The sequence below is a fragment of the Misgurnus anguillicaudatus genome, chromosome 12, assembly GCF_027580225.2.
Source record: "Misgurnus anguillicaudatus chromosome 12, ASM2758022v2, whole genome shotgun sequence".
NCBI lineage: Eukaryota > Metazoa > Chordata > Actinopteri > Cypriniformes > Cobitidae > Misgurnus > Misgurnus anguillicaudatus.
In genome coordinates this window covers 16,970,634-16,990,614 of record NC_073348.2, presented here as the reverse complement: position 1 = coordinate 16,990,614, position 19,981 = coordinate 16,970,634, and the positions used below count along the sequence as shown (strand labels likewise).

Genomic DNA, 19,981 nt, shown 5'->3' with positions numbered 1-19,981 from the left:
CGTTTAAATAAAGTAAAATAACTAATTGGCATGATTTCTTTAGGTAGTAAAAAAGCGTAAATATCTGTTCACTATGAAAACAAAACCAGACAAAAATGCAACATTTCTGAGACATTTTGTTCAGGTGTTAAACTAACCACCAAGGAATAAGACATTTAAAAAACATCATGACCATAACAACCGTGTGTTTATGTTACTTTGGTTTAACGTTAAACTGATGTCGGCCTACCAAGAAAATGCCCAGTGTGCCTGATTATTCGACCTGCCTACCATTATACAACAAATCACTCTTAATTAAGCACATTTAAACCAATGTATACACAGGTTGTTAGGGTGGCCATTCGTGCCAGTTCCGCCGGACACGTCCCGAACATGTTTTCGGGCTCGTTCTCTGAAAGTCGTGTTGCTCGACCGCATACATCATCGAGGTTCTCACATTTCAGTTAAAATACATTAGAAAATTAAGATTTATTTCTTTTGAGACATACAATCATTGTAGTTTTATTCTTACCTTGAAATGTAATGGTTGCTTTTCTTAAATGAAACCCGTAATATTAAACCTTGATGACGTATGCGGTCGACCAACACGACTTCCGGAGAACGAACCTGAAAACATGTTCAGGACGTGTCCGGCGGAACTGGCACGAATGGCCACCCTACTGGTTGTATTTTGGTATGGTCATGACGTTCTTTTAACGTCTTATTCCAACATTATGATTACGTTATTTTAACACCTAAACAAAAGGGCTCACAAATGTTGCATTTTAGTGTGGTTTTGTAGTAAACGGATGTGAAAAATTACAGTGTTTGACCGCTTAAAGAAAATGTACCAACTTGATATTTTTACAAGTTTTTAGGGTGTGGTTTTAACGTTGTGCTACAGCATTACCTAATTACAACCAAAATACAACATTGTGAAAAGTTGTAAAAATGTTTTGTGCTTGTATTCTTAATATGTTCGTAATCAGATTGATGGTTTATCTTTATTTTCTTTCTTCAGCACATTTCCCCACCCCTTTTACTTTGTACTTCATACAATAGCTTGAATCAATAGCTCAATTTTGCGTTAACTGGGATGTACAATGAGAATGTACGTGTAATCCTGCGTACGCAAAGATTCATACATCTGATTTTATTTGTGCGTAGTACGCGTACGCACCATTACAGCTTTATCCTTAAGCAATGTTTTAGTATGAATTCAACGCAAGGCTTTGTACATTAGGCCTGTGCTATTGCAGATAGCCCCTCTTCTTCTCTCACTGGAGATGCCGAGTGCAGTGTAGGCCCTGTAAAGGTACTGCCCTGCAAAGCCTCTGCACCCCACCTTCCAGCACCTTATCCACACTGTCACTTGGCTGTTTTACATGCTTGTGGCCACCTGATCCTCCTTTTCTCGGGCTGCATGACGGGAGGGACAGTTTGCACCACTTGGAGGCTCTGGGCTCTATGGGGTGCTTCCAGCCCCTGCTCCTCCTTTGAATCACCAAATCACCTTTGAAGTCTGGTCTCGCGGTATTTTGATGTCGAACGCTGAATGGCTTGCGTTGAGCCACCGTAGCGGGACATCTGCGTGCTGCGTATGTCATAAACTGTAGAGAAAGTTTGCGTCTGGTCTGAGAGAAGAGATAAAGAGCAGACATATGGATGCATAACACATTTGAAGGGACCCTTTGTTAAACTTGTGATGCTACAATCAATACAAAAGTGAAGCGCGATCGCAGGAGAGTCATCCTGCAACTCAAAGGCAAGCACAAATGTATATATACTGATGTTTATCAGCTACATAACTTGATATAACTTACTATATAAGCCTAAATAAACCAGCGATGTCCTGTAATGATTGCGTGAGTAACTTAAATAATAAGATTGATAATAAGTGTACAATTTCAATGTCCTCACATTAAATCAAGTATGCTGTACTGTATTTACTGTAAAGAGGGATGCATGACTGAAAAAAATGTAGCGCACTTAATGTGAGATAGTGGTGTTACGTCTACTACATCTGTTTTCAATTAAAGAGCCAGATGACAATTTTAAGCACGCCCGCCGACAGGGGGGGACAAACGGGTCTGTTGTCCCGGGCCCAAGGTGGGGGTGGGCCCAGAGGGGGGCCCAGAACTGGAACCTATGGAATAATTGTTAAAAATAAAGAAAATATTTGATTCATTTGATTTGAAGTTCAGTACGCTCAAAATGTTCGGTCAGACTCAGCACAAGTCCGGTGCTCCGACAATAAAAGAAAAGAAGAAAATATAGGCCTTATAGAGGAAAATAGAGGAAAATAGAATTCCTAATTCTCCCCTAATCTGTGACCGCAGATAAAGTCACTGCATCGCGTGTGTTTAGAAGTATGTGTTGTTTGCTGTGAGGTTTTTATGAGAGAAAGCACAAACTATTTAATATTTAATGTGTAAAACTTGAATTTGAAATAAAACTTACCGCGGAGAAGATAATGAGATGAGATCTCTATTGCTAAGTGACGCGACAATTATTTATTATTTCAAATCCGTTTACAAGATAAATATAAATTGTTAAACAGATGAAATTATCTTGATATACGCTACATTCATAATGAGAAGCCTTTTCTTTTTAATGTTACACTGTAGACAGTAATATATGTATTTTATATAAAACTCTATGGTCGTGACAGCACATTGTTCATTATCTGTTGGTTCATGTTGGTCCAGTTTAATTCAGGGTAATCCTTTAATAAAATGTAATTATAAAATATTTTATTGTTTTGTAATATTCACAGCGCACATTCTCTCAAATGAATGTGCTTAAAACATGTTTAATTATTCTGCAAAATTCCGCATAGATTTTGCAAAAGAAATCCGCAGAAATAGCAAAAAATAACTCCTTGCACAGATTCCTTATACAGCTGTAGGCTACTACTCTTGCAGCAATTAAAGCAGTTCAGATTTGTTTTAAATGGCAAAATAGTTATATTTCTTTTTTTATTTACATTTTAGAGTATTTTTGTTTGTTCCAACAAGCGGTTAGCAGCCGACAGCAAGTTGACGACATGTTTGATGAATTGAACTCTCAAATCAACACTTCACTTGTCTATAATAACAACTATATAAAATATATATTTTCAGCATATCACAGTATTAGTTTAAACGTTTATTATCTACACACACTATTTTTTAAAAGCGGAGGCAGGTTGCTCTGCTGCTCGCAGCTGCAACGGGGGCAGAAATATAAAAATGAAAAGGGCTAGCTACAAAACGAAACGAAATAAACATGAAACCGAATAAACATGCAACCTGCTTACAACTTCGCTATGCATATATAGATTATGTATTGGATGCTGTTTGCATAGATTATGCGCAGTATCCAAGGTTTTAGTCCTCCATTAATATTTTTTCCCGGTGCGCTGCGGTACTGCTGTTAAATACGCAACAGCTGCATTGTAAATGTGTGGCTGGTTGTGCTTATAGCGGACTCGTGAAAACTACGTTTGTTTTGCAATCATCGTCTGTCAAAATGTTATTTTAATTAAATTGAAAAATATAAAAAGATGGAGAAGCCTAAATAAGCCCGAGGTCCGCCCGCGTATCAGCTGTGAGGTTAAAATTGGCCGAAACCCGACCTGAGGGGTGTAAAAAGGTCGGGTCGGGCTTGGGCTGAAATGCAGGGCTCTACCCTCAGTCGCATTCATTGAGAAAAATGCAATGCATGCTCATCATGAAAGCTCTTTACAAAATAATATCCCTCTGGGCTTTTGGTTCAAAGGCGTGCATGTTTGGAGAAATTTTGATTGAGTTTATATGTTTACTTCAAATTTCTAAAGAGAGGAGTAATATTTATTCAATTTTTAGTCCAAACACGGCATAATATTAGCTGAAGTTGTTTTACTGATATTTCCAATAGTCTGTTCATAATTCATACGTGATTATGATATTTTGTGTCAGTATACAGTGTCAGTACACTGAAAAAAATATTCATTGAATTTAATCAGTTTTTTAAGATAAGTGGTTGCAATCAATTTATTTAAGCTACATTTAAACAAGTTTTATATTTTATTTTACTTTACTAATCTTTTTTGTTTAAATGTAGCTTAAATAAATTGATTGCAACCGCTTATCTTAAAAAATTGATTAAATTCAATGAATATTTTTTTTCAGTGTACTACATTTAAAGGTGCAGCACTGAAAAAAATGATTCATTGAATTTAATCAATTTTTTTAAGGTAAGTGGTTGCAATCAATTTATTTAAGCTACATTTAAACAAAAAAGATTAGTAAAGTAATGTAAAATATAAAACATTTGTTTAAATGTAGCTTAAATAAATTGATTGCAACCACTTACCTTAAAAAAAATTGATTAAATTCAATGAATCATTTTTTTCAGTGAGTGTGTAAATTTTAGAAGCATCTAGTGCAACCAACGGCTCAATCCACTCACCCCTCGCTTTTGAAACGCATAGAGAAGCTACAGTAGCCATAACCGGTAAAACATGTCATCGTCAGAGACAACTTAGTAAAAAAAGTTTGTCCGTTAAAGGTTTCTGTAGAAACATGGCGACACAAAATGGCGACCTCCACGTAAGGGGACCCTCTGTGTATGTAGATAAAAACTTCTCATTCTAATGTAATATAAACATAACGGTTCATTATAAAAAGGTCTTTATACACCCCTGATAATATAGTTTTGTATATTATTTTGCATTTCTGTCAAGAGATCCTTCTAAAAATTACACACTGCACCTTTAACTAAATGTTTTATACAATGCATAATATGCAATATTCGTGGGTCCTGAATCTGATAATGCCAAATGTCTTGTTACCAGTAAAAAGTAAGGGGTGGGGGGCCCTCTAAGATTATCTTGTCCCGGGCCCAGGCAAGACTGTCAGCTGGCCTGATTTTAAGCATCCTATGACCCAGACAACAGGTTTAAATGCATGCAAGGTCAAAAAACACTGTAATTTTCTCAAAATATAAATGTAAAATTACCCCATTTCTCAGAGATCCCCAAACGATTCGTGTGAAGCCGTTCAACGACTCAGTCTGCCTAAACCCCACCTTTCAGTAGCCTACTCTGCTCTGATTGGTCAACTGACAGAGTGTCTTTGCACAGATCACAGATCAGTCGCACAGACCACAGATCGGTGGCACAGACCAACAACAGTGCAACATGTATTGACCTTGTGCTAACATGATTTACTGAGAAGACATTGTCAACATCAATACACATCATTCATCATTAATCCAAGCAATAAAAACGACGATTGAAACTAACATTTTACACTCATTTAAGAATTTATGTAAACCAACCGGGTCATAGCAAAACCGTAAATGAGCATGCGTTAGCCGTTTGCTAACGTGACTCTCTGACAGTAAATTAACAGTTTAAACACACAACATCATTCATCATTAATCCAAACAATACAAACGACGATCGAAACGAAAAATTTTAAACTCATTTAAGCATTTATGTAAACTAACCGGGTCATAGCAAAACCACTTGCTATCGTGACACTGACAGTCTATAAGTTAGAGTTTAAACAACGATATCATTCATCATTAATCCAAGCAATAAAATTTTTACATTTTACACTCATTTAAGCAAGTATGTAGCTATAATCATACTTACAGGTTGTGGTTAGGATACGCATGTTGTTCCAAATAAAGTGGGTACTGAACCATCTTTCATTGCCAAACGTCTAAATCCCTCCGTTAAAAAATAATTTTAACCACTGATTCTTCACAAGTTTAGTATATCCCTCCTTGAAAAAGTCTCCTTTGGTAGTGAAAATAACACAAACTGAAAACACAGCATGAGCTGATGTTGTTTACACAGACTAACTAGCTGTGGGCGGGTCACAGTTTTCGTTTCTCCCGGGCAAGGCTGTAGGCGGAGATAGTATCTCATGTGACGTGGATGCGTTCGTGTGACGTGGATAAAGACAGGCAGGAGATTCAATCCATATAACGACTCGTTTCAGCCATTCAGAGTCGACTCCCTGTTTTAGAAGCCAATAACTTTATTAATCGTGCACTTTTTGGTTCAACTACTTTACATGTTGTTTACATTGATGGACAACTACACGACACACTGCAATAAAGGTTAGTTTCTGTGTAGCTCTTTAATCTTTCAAATGAACAACTACACGTTTTTAATATGCATTATCAAATTTCTGTTACAGTTCATTAACTGTAACAACCTACTGGACTCTAATACTGGAATTTTTCAAATATTAAGATTATAACTTTTTTTAGGATAGGCCTATATAAGAATATTTGGTAACACTTTACAATAAGGTTCATTAGTTAACATTAGTTAATGTATTAACTAACTTGAACAAACCATGAGCAATACATTTGTTACAGTATTTATTCATCTTTGTTAATGTTAGTTAAGAAAAATTTAAGCTTTAATTGTTTGTTCATGTTAGATCAAAGTGGATTAACTAATGTTAACAAGATTTTAATAAAGTATTAGTAATTGTTGACATTAACATTAACAAAGATGAATAAATACTGTAACAAATGTATTGCTCATGGTTTGTTCAAGTTAGTTAATACATTAACTAATGTTAACTAATGAACCTTATTGTAAAGTGTTACCATATTTATATCACAAAGTTAGGCTATATATTTGTCAGCATGGCACATTCAAGTACACAATGACACTAGACTAAAATTAAATGGGTTTAAATTAAATTTTATGTAGATTTCTAAAATCATCAATTCCGATGACAAAAATATGACTAAGACTTAATTCAATTTTAGTCAAAAGACTATGACAATGTTTAATCTGTGTTTGTTCTTCCAGGTCAAAATTTTGAGGTGTTTGATTTCTTTTCTATATTAGGAAGTAAAACCTCATAAACAAACTTTCTTGTTTTTCACCGACCTACAATGTCTCTTTGTGTTGAGGACTAGTGCATCTTTAAGCCAACATTCAGTACCAGCAAATTACTTAAGTACTTTTAAATTGGGTTACTTTAATACTTTTACTTAAGTCATATTTAAATTGGTGACTTGTAACTTGTAGTGGAGTAATTTTTACAGTAAGGTATCTGTACTTTTACTCAAGTATGGCTTTTAGCTACTCTTTACAGCTCTGTTTTAAACTATTTATTTGTATGATACAGCTGCAAATAAGTATTTAAACACCTGTCTATCAGCTAGACTTCTGACCCTCAAAGACCTGTTAGTCTGCCTTTAAAATGTTCACCTCCACTCCATTTATTATCCTAAATTAGATGCACCTGTTCGAGGTTGATAGCTGCATAAAGACACCTGTCCACCCCATACAATCAGTAAGAATCCAACTACTAACATGGCCAAGACCAAAGAGCTGTCCAAAGACACTAGAGACAAAATTGTACACCTCCACAAGGTTGGAAAGAGCTACAGGGAAATTGCCAAGCAGCTTGGTGAAAAAAGGTAGACTGTTGGAGCAATCATGAAAAAATGGAAGAAGCTAAACATGACTGTCAATTTCCTTCGGACTGGGGCTCCATGCAAGATCTCACCTCGTGGGGTCTCAATGATCCTAAGAAAGGTAAGAAATCAGCCCAGAACTACACGGGAGGAGCTGGTCAATGACCTGAAAAGAGCTGGGACCACCGTTTCGAAGGTTACTGTTGGTAATACACTAAAACATCATGGTTTGAAATCATGCATGGCATGGAAGGTTCCCCTGCTTAAACCAGCACATGTCCAGGCCCATCTTAAGTTTGCCAATGACCATTTGGATGATCCAGAGGAGTCATGGGAGAAAGTCATGTGGTCAGATGACACCAAAATATAACTTTTTGGTCATAATTCCACCAAACATGTTTGGAGGAAGAAGAATGATGAGTTCCATCCCAAGAACACCATCCCTACTGTGAAGCATGGGGGTGTTTTTCTGCACAAGGGACAGGGCGACTGCACTGTATTAAAGAGATTGTCTCACACGTAGCAACGGGGTCAACCCCGCCTCCTCATTAAGATAAAAGTTTTTGTCTTTTTCTAACTCAGAGTTGCTCTCACATCAGTCCCGAATCGATCTTAAGCTAAGACTCCTACGTAAAATTTTTTAAGCTAAATTAAGAGTTTTCTGTGAGGACTCTTAGAATCTTTATGAATACGGGCCCTGGTAAAAAAACTACAGGAAACGTTTTACCTCTATAATTGCAAACAAAGGCTACTGTACCAAATATTAACATTGACTTACTAAGGTGTTCAAATACTTATTTGCAGCTGTATCAAACAAATAAATAGTTTAAAAAATCATACATTGTGATTTCTGGATTTTATTTTAGATTATGTCTCTCACAGTGGACATCCACCTACGATGACAATTTCAGACCCTTCCATGAAGTCGGAGAACTTGCAAAATAGCAGGGTGTTCAAATACTCATTTTCCTCACTGTATATATACACATCATAATTACACACAATACACACAAATATATTATGTAAACACAAACTTTTATTTTGTATGTGATTAATCACAATTATTTTTTTGACAGCCCTAGAATTTATTCATGCATTAAACATTTTTGGACTTTGTTTTTGTGTTTGTTTTTACACCACTCAGTGATTGGTGCCACCACAATGAGGCCCAGCGCCACCCGCCGTACAACTTGGGTGGTGCCAGTACCACTCATCTAAAATGTCACTTTGGAGCCCTGCCCTTATTCCTCATTTGGGATCGTTTAGAGCGCTTTGGAACTGCGTGGAAACTTAAAGTGTTGGGGTCCAATAAAGTCTATTAAAATTCGAAAAATCCTGCCATGTTTCTCTAAAAAAACTTAATTTCTTCTCTGAACAAAGAAAGACACACATTTTGGATGACATGGAGGTGAGTAAATTAAAGTATTCATCAGCAAGAATTAAAGTATTCCTTTAAGGTTTCTTTCCCGTATGAAGTCTCTGATGGGATTTTAAGGAACGTGACTGAGAAAATGTCATGTCACACTGAGAGCATTTGTAAGGTTTTTCACCGGTATGAATTCTCTGGTGTGACACTAAACTGCCATGTTGACTGAAACTCTTCCCACAGACACTACAGTGATAAGGTTTCTCTCCAGTGTGAATTCTCTCATGGACTTTCAAGTGACATGAATAATTAAATGTTACGTCACACTGAGAACATTTGTAAGGTTTTTGGCCTGTATGAATTCTCTGGTGTGACACTAAACTGCCATGTTGACTAAAACTCTTCCCACAGACACTACAGTTATAAGGTTTCTCTCCAGTGTGAATTCTCTCATGGACTTTTAAGGGACCTGACTGAGAAAATGTTTTGCCACACTGAGAGCATTTGAAAGGTTTTTCACCTGTATGAATTCTCTGGTGCTGAAGTAAGTTTGACTGTTGATTAAAACTCTTCCCACAGATAGTACAGTTATAAGGTTTCTCTCCAGTGTGAACTCTCTCATGGACTTTTAAGTAAACTGACTGAGCAAATGTCCTGCCACACTGAGAGCATTTGTTAGGGTTTTCACTTGTATGAATTCTCTGGTGGTTTATTAAGGGTGACCGTTGACTAAAACTCTTCCCACAGACACTACAGTTATAAGGTTTCTCTCCAGTGTGAACTCTCTCATGGACTTTTAAGGAAGCTGAATGAGAGAATGTTTTGCCACACTGAGAGCATTTGTAAGGTTTTTCACCTGTATGAATTCTCTGGTGACTTATTAAGTGTGACTGTTGACTAAAACTCTTCCCACAGAAACTACAGTGATAAGGTTTCTCTCCAGTGTGAAGTCTCTCATGGATTATCAGCTGAGATTTATGACTGCAACATTTACCACAGTGTGAACACTGTAAGAGTTTCTCTTCAGAGTGAATATTCTGGTGTGATTTGAATGATCCTAAATACTTAAAGGTTTTGTCACATTCACTGCACTGATACGGTCTCTCATTGGTGTGTGAAGGCACATGTCTCTTCGGATCACGTTTACAACTATATCTCTTCTCACAGTGAAACTGCTGCTTCTTCTCTCTGTGCTCTTCTGAATGAAGTTTCTTCTCTTGTAAGGTAGTAAAGCTGATCTCAGATCTGGTGAAGAGTTTCTGTTCTGTGTGTTTTCTCTCATGTCTCTGTAAAAGACTCTGTGATCTGAATGTCTTTCCACAGGTAATGCAGGGAAGAGTTTGTGCTGTCAGTTGCTCTTTTGATGTTGAGGATGTTATTTCTATATCCAAACATGAATCACTCTTCACATCTGAAAGAAACGTGAAACAATTACTTTGTCTTTTCACTCTTATTTACACAAAGAAGGATGAAGGATTTAGGCAACAACACAAACAGCAGTTTTATTCAACAATTAATTCTTTGTGCAGAAAAGTGTTCTCATCACTTCATAATATTATTATTGAATGACTGATGGACCTTATAGCGATGTCTTTCATTGTTTTCTGAGGAAAGGATTTGTGAAACTAACTGAAGTCAATGGGACAGACAGAAGCCTCCCAGTTTTCATTAAAAATATCTAAAAATTGGTTCTGAAGAGAATCAGAGCACTTGGGGGTTTAGAATAACACAGGGGTAAGTGATTTATGATCAAAGTATGATTTTGGGGTGAACTAACCCTTTAAGCCTACATCCCTGTTGCTAAATATGTTTTAAAGATATCCTAAATCCCTTTAAAATTTTAGTACTTACAGTTTTTGGTCTTCTGATTTGTGAGTTTGTGACTGAAAACCCAAAACAGGTGCTCACATAACAGTTAAAAACGTTAAAAATACAACAATAATTGAGGAGACATACCTGATGGAATAAAATCATCATCTTCCTCAGTGCGATCTTCCTCATCTGTGGGTTCAGTTTTCATTTCTATGGTTTCAATTTGTATTTCTGTGGGTTCAGTTTTTATTTCTGTGGGTTCAGTTTTTATTTCTGGGGGTTCAGTTTTGAGCTTCATCATGAGGTTCCTGCAGTCGATGAGTTTGACTGAACACATCTTCAGTGTGGTCTGCAGGATCTGCTGCTGTTCTCCAGCGTTACAGACAGAATCCAGAGACTCTGTGGAGCTTTGATCCTCTTGTAAGCTCCGTTTATTGTCACACACTGTAGTGTCCTGAGTGTCTGTGGGCTTTGACTCAGTACAACAGAGTAAAGTCAGACTGAGCTGGGAGTCCTGTATGTGTCTGGATTCCTCTTTAGAGAGTTTAGAGTCCAACAGTGGCTGTGGTGTGCGGCTCTGATCTCTGCTCATCCACACTGAATCCAGACTCCCATCATCAGTCACGTTATACACTGAAGATTCACAACAATCCACATCCTGACAACAACACACACAGACAGTAAGATTAAAAATGATTTTATGTTTTCACACAAGAAACATGTTTTACCGCTCATCATATGCAGTATATTGTGATCTTATGTATATTTCAGTTTTAATAGGTTTTACATGTTTTCTTGGCAATTTTATTCCTTTTGCTATTTTATGTATGTATGTCTTTTATTATGCCTGGTCTGCCTGTCATGTGAGTAATCACATGAAAGGAAATAGAAAGAGCCATTATAATGCTGTGTTCAGACCAGCTGCGGTAGAGGCGTCAAGCGCGAGTGATTTCAATGTTAAGTCAATGTAAAGAAGTGCTGACTCTCGTCTGGAGGTCTCGCAGCGCGAATGAGGCATTTAGAGCTGCATGGTAGACGCGATTTTGCCTCGTTTGCGCAAATTGAGCATTGCCGCAGGAAACGAGCGAGTTGAAAATCTTGAACTTTGCCGGAAAAACGCGCCACATTAACCAATCAGGAGCTTGCTCTAGTAGTGACGTCATTACAGAAAGCGAGCAGAGCCGCAGAAGCCCTCCCTTGACGCGAATTTCTATGTGAATAGAGAACCAGAACCGCAAAGGCCAAGGTGCAAGAAAACTATGCAGAAGTTCACAGAATGGTCAAGAGGAGTATTAGAAAGGAAAAGAACGTCTACATGGACAGACTAGCGGATAAAGCAGACCAGGCAGCTTACAGTGGCAACATGAAACAGCTGTATGACATCACCAAGCAACTCTCCGGGAAGTTCAGCAAGCCAGAAAGACCCATCAAGGACAAGAAGGGCACTATCAAAAGCTTAGACCAACAGATGGGTCAAACACTTTGAAGAACTCCTAAACAGGTCAGCTCCCCAGAATCCCCCAGATGGCCAACATGGATCTTCTGATCAACTTTGAAAAGCCGAACAGAGACAAGATCAGGAATGCCATCATCCTGACGAAGAACGGAAGGGCAGCTGGACCAGATATGACATCCCAGCAGAGGCACTAAAAGTGAACCTGGATGTGTCAGTGGAGATGCTGTACCCTCTCTTTAAAAAGATCTGGGAGGAAGACACACCAGCAGACTGGAAGGAGAGTTACCTGATCAAGCTCCACAAGAAAGTTGGCAACAACTACAGGGGCATTACACTTCTATCTGTGCCAGGAAAAGTCTTTAATTGTGTCCTACTAGAGAGGATGAAGAACTTTGTTGACCCACAACTGTGTGAAAAGCAGGCAGGCTTCCAGCAGAACAGATCCTGCACGGACCAGATTACAACACTCAGCATCATTGTTGAGCAATCCCTGGAATGGAACTCGCCATTGTTTATCAACTTTATAGACTATGAGATGGCTTTCGATAGCATGGACCGAAAGAGCCTCTGGAAGCTCCTTTAACACGATGGCATCCCAGCCAAGATGGTCAACCTCATCAAGAACTCCTATGATGGCATGTCCTACAGGGTAATCCATGGAGGACAGCTCAAAAAGTTTCCAGGTGAGGACAAGAGTCCGACAAGGATGCTTGCTTTCGTTGTTCCTTTTCCTCCTTGCCATTGACTGAATAATGAAGTCGTATACCAGTGGGCTCAGGAATGGGATACAGTGGACCCCCAGAGACAGCTAGATGACTTGGATTTTGCGGGCGATCTTGCCCTCCTGTCCTCACAACCAACAGCAGATGCAAGTGAAAAAAAATATAGTGGCAGCCACATCATCACAAATAGGCCTTAACATCCATAAGGACAAGACCAAGATCCTCAAGATAAACTTCAGCAGTACAGAACCAGTCACTCTTAACGGAAGCCCCCTGGAAGGAGTTCAGACCTTCACTTACCTGGGTAGCATCATTCACTAACAGGGTGGTACAGAAGCGGATGTCAAGGCAAGAATTGGCAAAGCAAGAGCCACCATCGTACAGCTAAAGAAAACCTGGACCTCTAGAGAGCTGTCCTTGACCACCAAGGTAAGACTTTTCAACTCTAACGTGAAGTCCGTCTTAATGTATGGAGCAGAGACCTGGAGGAAGGAAAGTCCAGGCAGAGAAGATGGTGCTGGATAGGGCGTACTTTGCGAAAAAGCCCAACCGATGTCACCAGGCAGGCACTGAGGTGGATCCCAAAGGGAAAACAAAGAAGAGGCCGCCCAAAAACACTTGACGGTGTGACCTTGAGGCTGACATCAGAAAGATGGGCTACACCTGGAACCAGATAGAGAGTATGACCCAGGAAAGAGGACTCTGGAGAACTCTTGTTAGTGGCCTACCCCTTCGGGGGTGACAGGCTATGATGATGATGAGGAGAAAAGTTTTGACCAGCACTGATATTTGTGCTTTTTTGAGTTGCTTAAAAACACAATAATGGCAAAATTCTCATAACACTGTGTTCAGAACAAACTGGGCTACAATATTATGTGAGTAACATGCATATACATGTTTGTATTTTTGAGAGAAAAATGTTTATGCATGGTTTTTGAAAAAGCTAACTTTTTAAGTCACTGATATAAGTCCACAAAACCCATTCTAAACATGTTTTCACAAGACTTTTCAAAAGATGATCTACAGTTTTTTTCTTTAAAATGATGTCAGCTCATTAGAGATAATAATGTAACAGGAGAAAGACGGTACCTCAGTCTCTTCTTCTCACATACAGTTTACATCGAATGAGAATATTTTTGTTTATGTAGACATTTATCTTTTGTTTGTATGACAAATATTCATTAAGTTATGGTTAATTTTTCTGACGTGTTTCTAGGCATGCACTCTGAGGCTATTTTGGGGATTTTCGCCTGGATTTGGCCTACCCAATTTCAAAAGCTTCTCATACCCACAAGCAGAGGTGCACATACAAAAGTTTGGTATCATTTTACAGAAAACCCTTTGAAATTACATAAAACACTGTTAAAATGGCTAAACATGGTTTTATGTGTTGTCAGTCCTCTAATAACTTTTTCTGAAGTCTGTATTTAAAAGTGTATAACTCTGGCCCTGAGTGGTAATGAAACCTGCAGATAGTTTTGTTTGATTCCAGCAATTGCCAGCTTACAGGGGAAAAGGATTTTTTTTCTCTATCATAATAAATGCAAAAGTTATTTTACTCCAACTGATGGGAGGAATAACACGCTTTTTTGTATACAATTTCTGCCTTAATACATTTGAAGTGCTCCCATAACCACATACAGTGGAATAAATGCAATATCTTTATATCATTTTGCAGAAAACCCTTTGAAGTTACAGAAAAAGCTGCTGTTTGTGACAAATAGTGTTATTTATGTTGTTTTTCATATGATAAAACACCAAATTTTCTTTTTTATGTTGTAAATACTGTCTTTGATAGTGTATAACTCTGGTTCTGGGTGCTCTAGCACACTGCAGACAGTTCTGGTTGTTACCTGTAAACACCCCAAAAAAGAATGATCTCTTTAGCATGTCGCATTCAAAAGTTATTCTCATTTTACTGAAGTGTGCGAAAATACATTTTTCATATAAATATTAATTTTTTGTTTTGCACATATAATAAATAGCAAGAGATTAATTATGCACACAACCAAAGTAGGGCTGCAACGATTCGTCGACGTTGTCGACAAAAATCGATAATAGAAATAGTCGACAATGAATATCGTTGTCGACGTTGTCCCCAGACATGGGTTTTTTTTCGACCGAGTGAGGCATCTCTCTTCATTACAATCTCTGCCGAGAGTCGCACATGCACATTAGCTTCTCTGCTCATCGATAAAACACAGAAATGGCAGCGTCCAACGTAGCAGCTGCGCGTACCAAAACATCTGAGGTTTGGGAGCATTTTAGCCTGGATACGGCGAATAAAAAGATTACTTGCATGGTTTGCATAGCAGTCTTTGCGTTTCACGGCAGCACCTCGGTCAAGCACGAACATTTAAAGAGAAAGCACGTCGGACAGTTGAATTAAACAGAGTTTGACTCGCCTCGGTAAGATTTAAATAACATGGAAGCCAATACGTTTTGTTTTGGATATACCTTGTACATTTTATATGCGTATTTTCGCTTTAAAATAAATAAATAAAGGATTTAACGTTATGCCCGACTGTGCCTGACAAAATTTTTAATTAAATGCATGCAGTCTGAAGAAGAGAGCCACGGACGCCTTTCTGCAAAAGAAGCAGACGTGCACCCCACAACAGGCGAATGCCCTCACTGATATATATAACTGTTTTTTTTATTTTTCAGAAATCTCGTTTTTTGGTTGTGCATTCAAATTAATATCAATTCAACTGCAGTTGGTTTGTTTTGATTTAAACCTTCAAAACTTTAAAAATACAGCATATATATATTTATATATATAAATATTAGGGCTGTCCAGTGCTTTAAGTGGCCCAAAAGAGGTGCCTGTACTCTATTTTTTTTTTTTTTTTTTGCTGACTCGACTCCTATAGACCAGTTCAAATGATGCAAACAACACTGGTCCAGAAACACCTCCTGCCACAGTTTGTGACAGTTATTTTTTTATTTTACATATATTATTATCTTTAAGATGTTTGTTTGACTTCAGTTAATTCAGGTTTATATGTTCTGTTGGTTTATTTTATCCCAACGTTTATCTAGTGTTAAAAAACGGAAACAGGAAGTGCTTCTGGACCAGTTTTGTTTGCATCTTTTGAACTGGTCCATATTGAAGCGGTTTTATATTTAGCAGTCAACAGACGACCTTGTAAAAAATAATTAATCCTTTTATAAATTTGTGGATTTGCTTGAGCTAGAAATAGCTACTGAACATAAATAAAATCTGCAAAAGGATTTTGAAAAAATACCATTAGAAAGAGCTACTGTAGAAAGAGTTTTTGAACATAAATAAAATGTGCAAAAGGTAGATACGCGAGTAAAATTTTCAGCATGGTTAAATGCTAAAACTAGTGGTTCAGATAGAAAAAGCTTGAAAAAAAAACTTTAAAATGACACCAAGACCATGTCTATGGGGTCAAGAATAACAAAATACTGGCCATTTGAAACTCTAATTAAAGTCATTTATGTTGTCCCATTGTTTTCCATTTTGCGGGTGGTAAAACTACTGTGCACGTCGTTCAAATTCATTGAAATATCGTTTACTTTTAGTTTAGCAATTAAACTAAATGTATATTACAATTTCAAGAATGTTTTCTGCACATTGCCTGAGGAAATCCGAAGTTGCGTCGAGGGGAACCAAACTGAAATCCGCGACAGCGGAGATTATTATCACGTACCTACAAGGCTTGCGTCTGACCTGCAGCTATCATTCTGGCTTGGTGGGATGTCAGCGAGTCCTCTGATTCTGACGGCGTTCTTTTACTACTCAGAGTCTAAAACAAGGAGGGCATATTACGTGTTCATTGTATTTTCATTTTAACCGAGCAGCTATGGTTGCGCGTTTCACACACAAACACACACCTCTCCAGAGCACGTTGACACTGACTGAAGGACGCATGCGCTTTTAACTTGTAAACGCAAGGGTGTATGGTTAATGTTGTCTCTGCTCTCGGTGGAACGAATTAGGAAGCGTACATTAAGGGCGCTCTGAAAATAATGATTAAATTAAACCTCTGATTTTTAAACAAATGAGCGTTCCGGTACGCTAAAAGCACGTTCTGGGCGCACGTAGAGGTGGTGGTACGCTCAAGAGCTATTTTTAGAAGTGGCGGTACTGAGTACCGGGGCGTTCCGGCCCACTTAAAGCACTGGGGCTGTCAAAATAAACGAGTTAAAGCAAATTCATTTTAACGGCACTAATTTTATTAACGCGCGATTAACGCAACACGCAATTTCTGTTTGACCCACAGCTGGATGAATTGAGAAGCAGCAAGTAACCGGCGCTGTCTAGATGTTCGAAGCTTTTCATAAAAATAAGAACATTAAGCTCTCGTCTAGCGAATCCAATGCTCTAAATGGTCAGTAAACATCTAAAATTATCTTTATCTGCACGTTTCCTGAGAGGTGTACCGTCCCAAATCCATATAAAGCAAAGATGCGTCTTCTTTCACTTTTTAGTTTCGTTTTTAAAGCATTCAGAAATGATAGAAAATAGACTGCAGGACTTGCTTGATGTTAAAATAATTTTTAAGAGAGATAAAGTTCGGGACCTGATTGATGTTAAAAGAGTTATTAAGAGTGACGAGGCTCAAAAGCGATGTCTGACGCAGACGTCTGAAGCGCATGCACACAAACATGCGAGTGCGCGACCCAGATATATATATAGACATCTTACACAAAATTACAGTTTTAAAAATATATGTTTTGACAAGAATTCACGCAGGTATGACCTATAATCTGTTATATCTGAAGTGAATGTTTGGTTAACTGTTAAGGAAAAGTATCTGTTGTTTCATTATATTAAACCCTTGCATTAGCCTACAGGATCTTAAAGCGGTCTGTCTCAATGTCAAAATTAAACAATAAAAGAAAAACATACATGTAACATATATATTGATATTGTTTTTGCTCTGCGTAAACAGGTGTAGTTATGTCATGCTTTATCAGATTCCAACAATTGTTCCAATGGTTTTGAAGTTTTTTAATAGAGAATGTTAAAATATAAATGACTAATTTTTGAAAATTTGCTCATCCCAACTCAATTTGCCAGCACAGGTCACAAATGATGCAGCAGCAAACAGAAATGGAGAAAGAACAAGGTCTTCTAAAGGGAAAATCATGTATAAAACTATGGCTGATGGTTCTGTTGAAAATGTAAACAGGCTGTTGTAGACATACATTTTCATATAGCATATATATTGACCAAATCCATGCTGATTAGAGCATTAAAAACTTGAAAAGTGTTACATTTAGGTAAATTTAGAACAGATAAAAATAATTTATTGACAGCCCTAATAAATATATATTAAAATAGCTGAAATACATAACTTCGTTTTGGTAAAATCATAGTAGCTGCAATTTTTAAAAATGTAAAACTTGTTTTCATTAAATGTAAAAAATGTTCATTGAACTACCCCCTTCTTTCTTGTTTACTATCATTTTCCACAGAATTAAAGCAATATCATGCTAAATTTTTAGAAAAAAAAAAATTATTATTCGATTAGTCGACTAATCGTTTCAATAGTCGGTGACTAGTCGACTATTAAAATAGTCGTTAGTTGCAGCCCTAAACCAAAGAAAATGCTGTGAATGGACTCATTTTTTAAAGTAGGACCTAAAATAAAAGATGGTGTATCATTTGTGGCTATCTGTGCTATCTGAGGCAGTCCACACTCAATTTTCCCATATGTTTACAAAAGACCATTTTTTACCTTATTATTCATTCGACGATTGTTGAATATGTGATGATAAGAGGACAAAAATAACGCTGCAGTCTTATTCCTGAGAATGAGAGCTTTCATTTGATATAAGACTTGCCCATGTTTGTCATACTTGAAAATTATGAAATATGTGTCATTATATTAAATGATATTAAAAAATATGGGGGGGGGTGATAGTGTAAATTAAGTGTAACTAACTTTCTTACAGTAAAACATATCTCAAAGTGATGCATATCTGCAGAAGGTAGAGACTAAGCTTTCAAACAGTATCTCATATGTGGTACTGGGTCCATGACAGACCATTAAAAATTAAAGGAATATTTTATATTAAGTCAAAAAAAGATAATTCTGGACCCGGTACAGGGTCCACAGAGTTAGAGAACAAGTTAATGACTTCTAACGTGTTAATGACTATATCGACATATCGTGATGTGAAAACACTGTAGATCACTGATTGGTCTGAGAGAATCGTCACTATCGGCTTCATCCCTATAAAGTAAAAGATTAGCTTTACCTTAGTGTTAGGTTGCACTGTCTCGAGCAAACATTTTGTCATCTGTGCTCTGCTATAAGTTCTCAAACTCCCTTTTAGCGATGAAAAACATTCACAGGTTGAGAATCAGGGACACCATAACAGTTTTTCCAGACTTGCAGTTTGTGGCGGAACATTCACGACAAGCACGTCAGCATTATATATGCTTAAATGCAACTTCAGGGAGGCTCAGTGGAACGCCATCGACTGAAGCCACGGGTGTTTGAACAGAAACTGTCATGTGAGACATGAGGTAGTGATAAACGCGATGTGCAAACATCTATTTGTGGTGGCCAAGTTAAATTTTGTGGCGGACTCAGTAATAAATAAATGTATGGGAATGTACAACGACACCCTCACTTGTCTGATGTCACCGCAGTAGGCAGCGCAAATATAACGACACGCCTATAATCCCTCTTATTTCTGTCTGCTGTTTGTGTTGGAAGAGTGGACCCTGAGATCCGCGTGCACCTACATACCACGTCACCACACACACACACACACACACACACACACACACACAGAGAGAGAGAGAGAGAGAGAGAGAGAGAGAGAGAGAGAGAGAGAGTCAACCCGCATCTCTGATGTGAAAAGAAGTAATTAACGTAAACAATCCAGCATCTCTGCGCTGTTCAAAACCTGAGACAATGCTAGTTTACATATTATCTGTTCTGTTGTCAGACATAAAACAAGTAGCCTATAAAATAGTGACTAAACACGACCTATTACACCTAGTGTTTTATCCAACCAGCTGGTCCTTTAACCGCTGCTAAAATCCTGATTTAGATATGCAACGTTGTCAAAATCACCATACATTTACATTGTAGCTTTACTGCTGTTCCTCTTCTCAATTGTTGTTGTGTTCTGAGCCATTTTTTTATTTTAAATGTGAGTGATTTAGCGCAGACAATTCGGTGCAAATTCAGAAATATAAGAGAATACACTGTTGTTGTTGTTGTTACACAGACTACAGAACAT

General features: G+C 37.7%; 1 protein-coding gene across 1 annotated transcript in view; it reads right to left on the bottom strand.

The window, feature by feature from the left end:
- Positions 1-8,411: 8,411 nt before the first annotated feature.
- Positions 8,412-19,981, bottom strand: part of LOC129447327 (uncharacterized) — a 63,442-nt gene continuing 51,872 nt past the window's right edge. The window contains 5 exon segments of the mRNA XM_073873695.1: positions 8,412-10,172; positions 10,718-11,231; positions 12,053-12,188; positions 12,404-12,774; positions 13,084-13,282. Of these exon segments, the coding sequence (XP_073729796.1) occupies positions 8,848-10,172; positions 10,718-11,231; positions 12,053-12,188; positions 12,404-12,774; positions 13,084-13,282 (2,545 nt within the window). The 3' untranslated portion in view covers positions 8,412-8,847.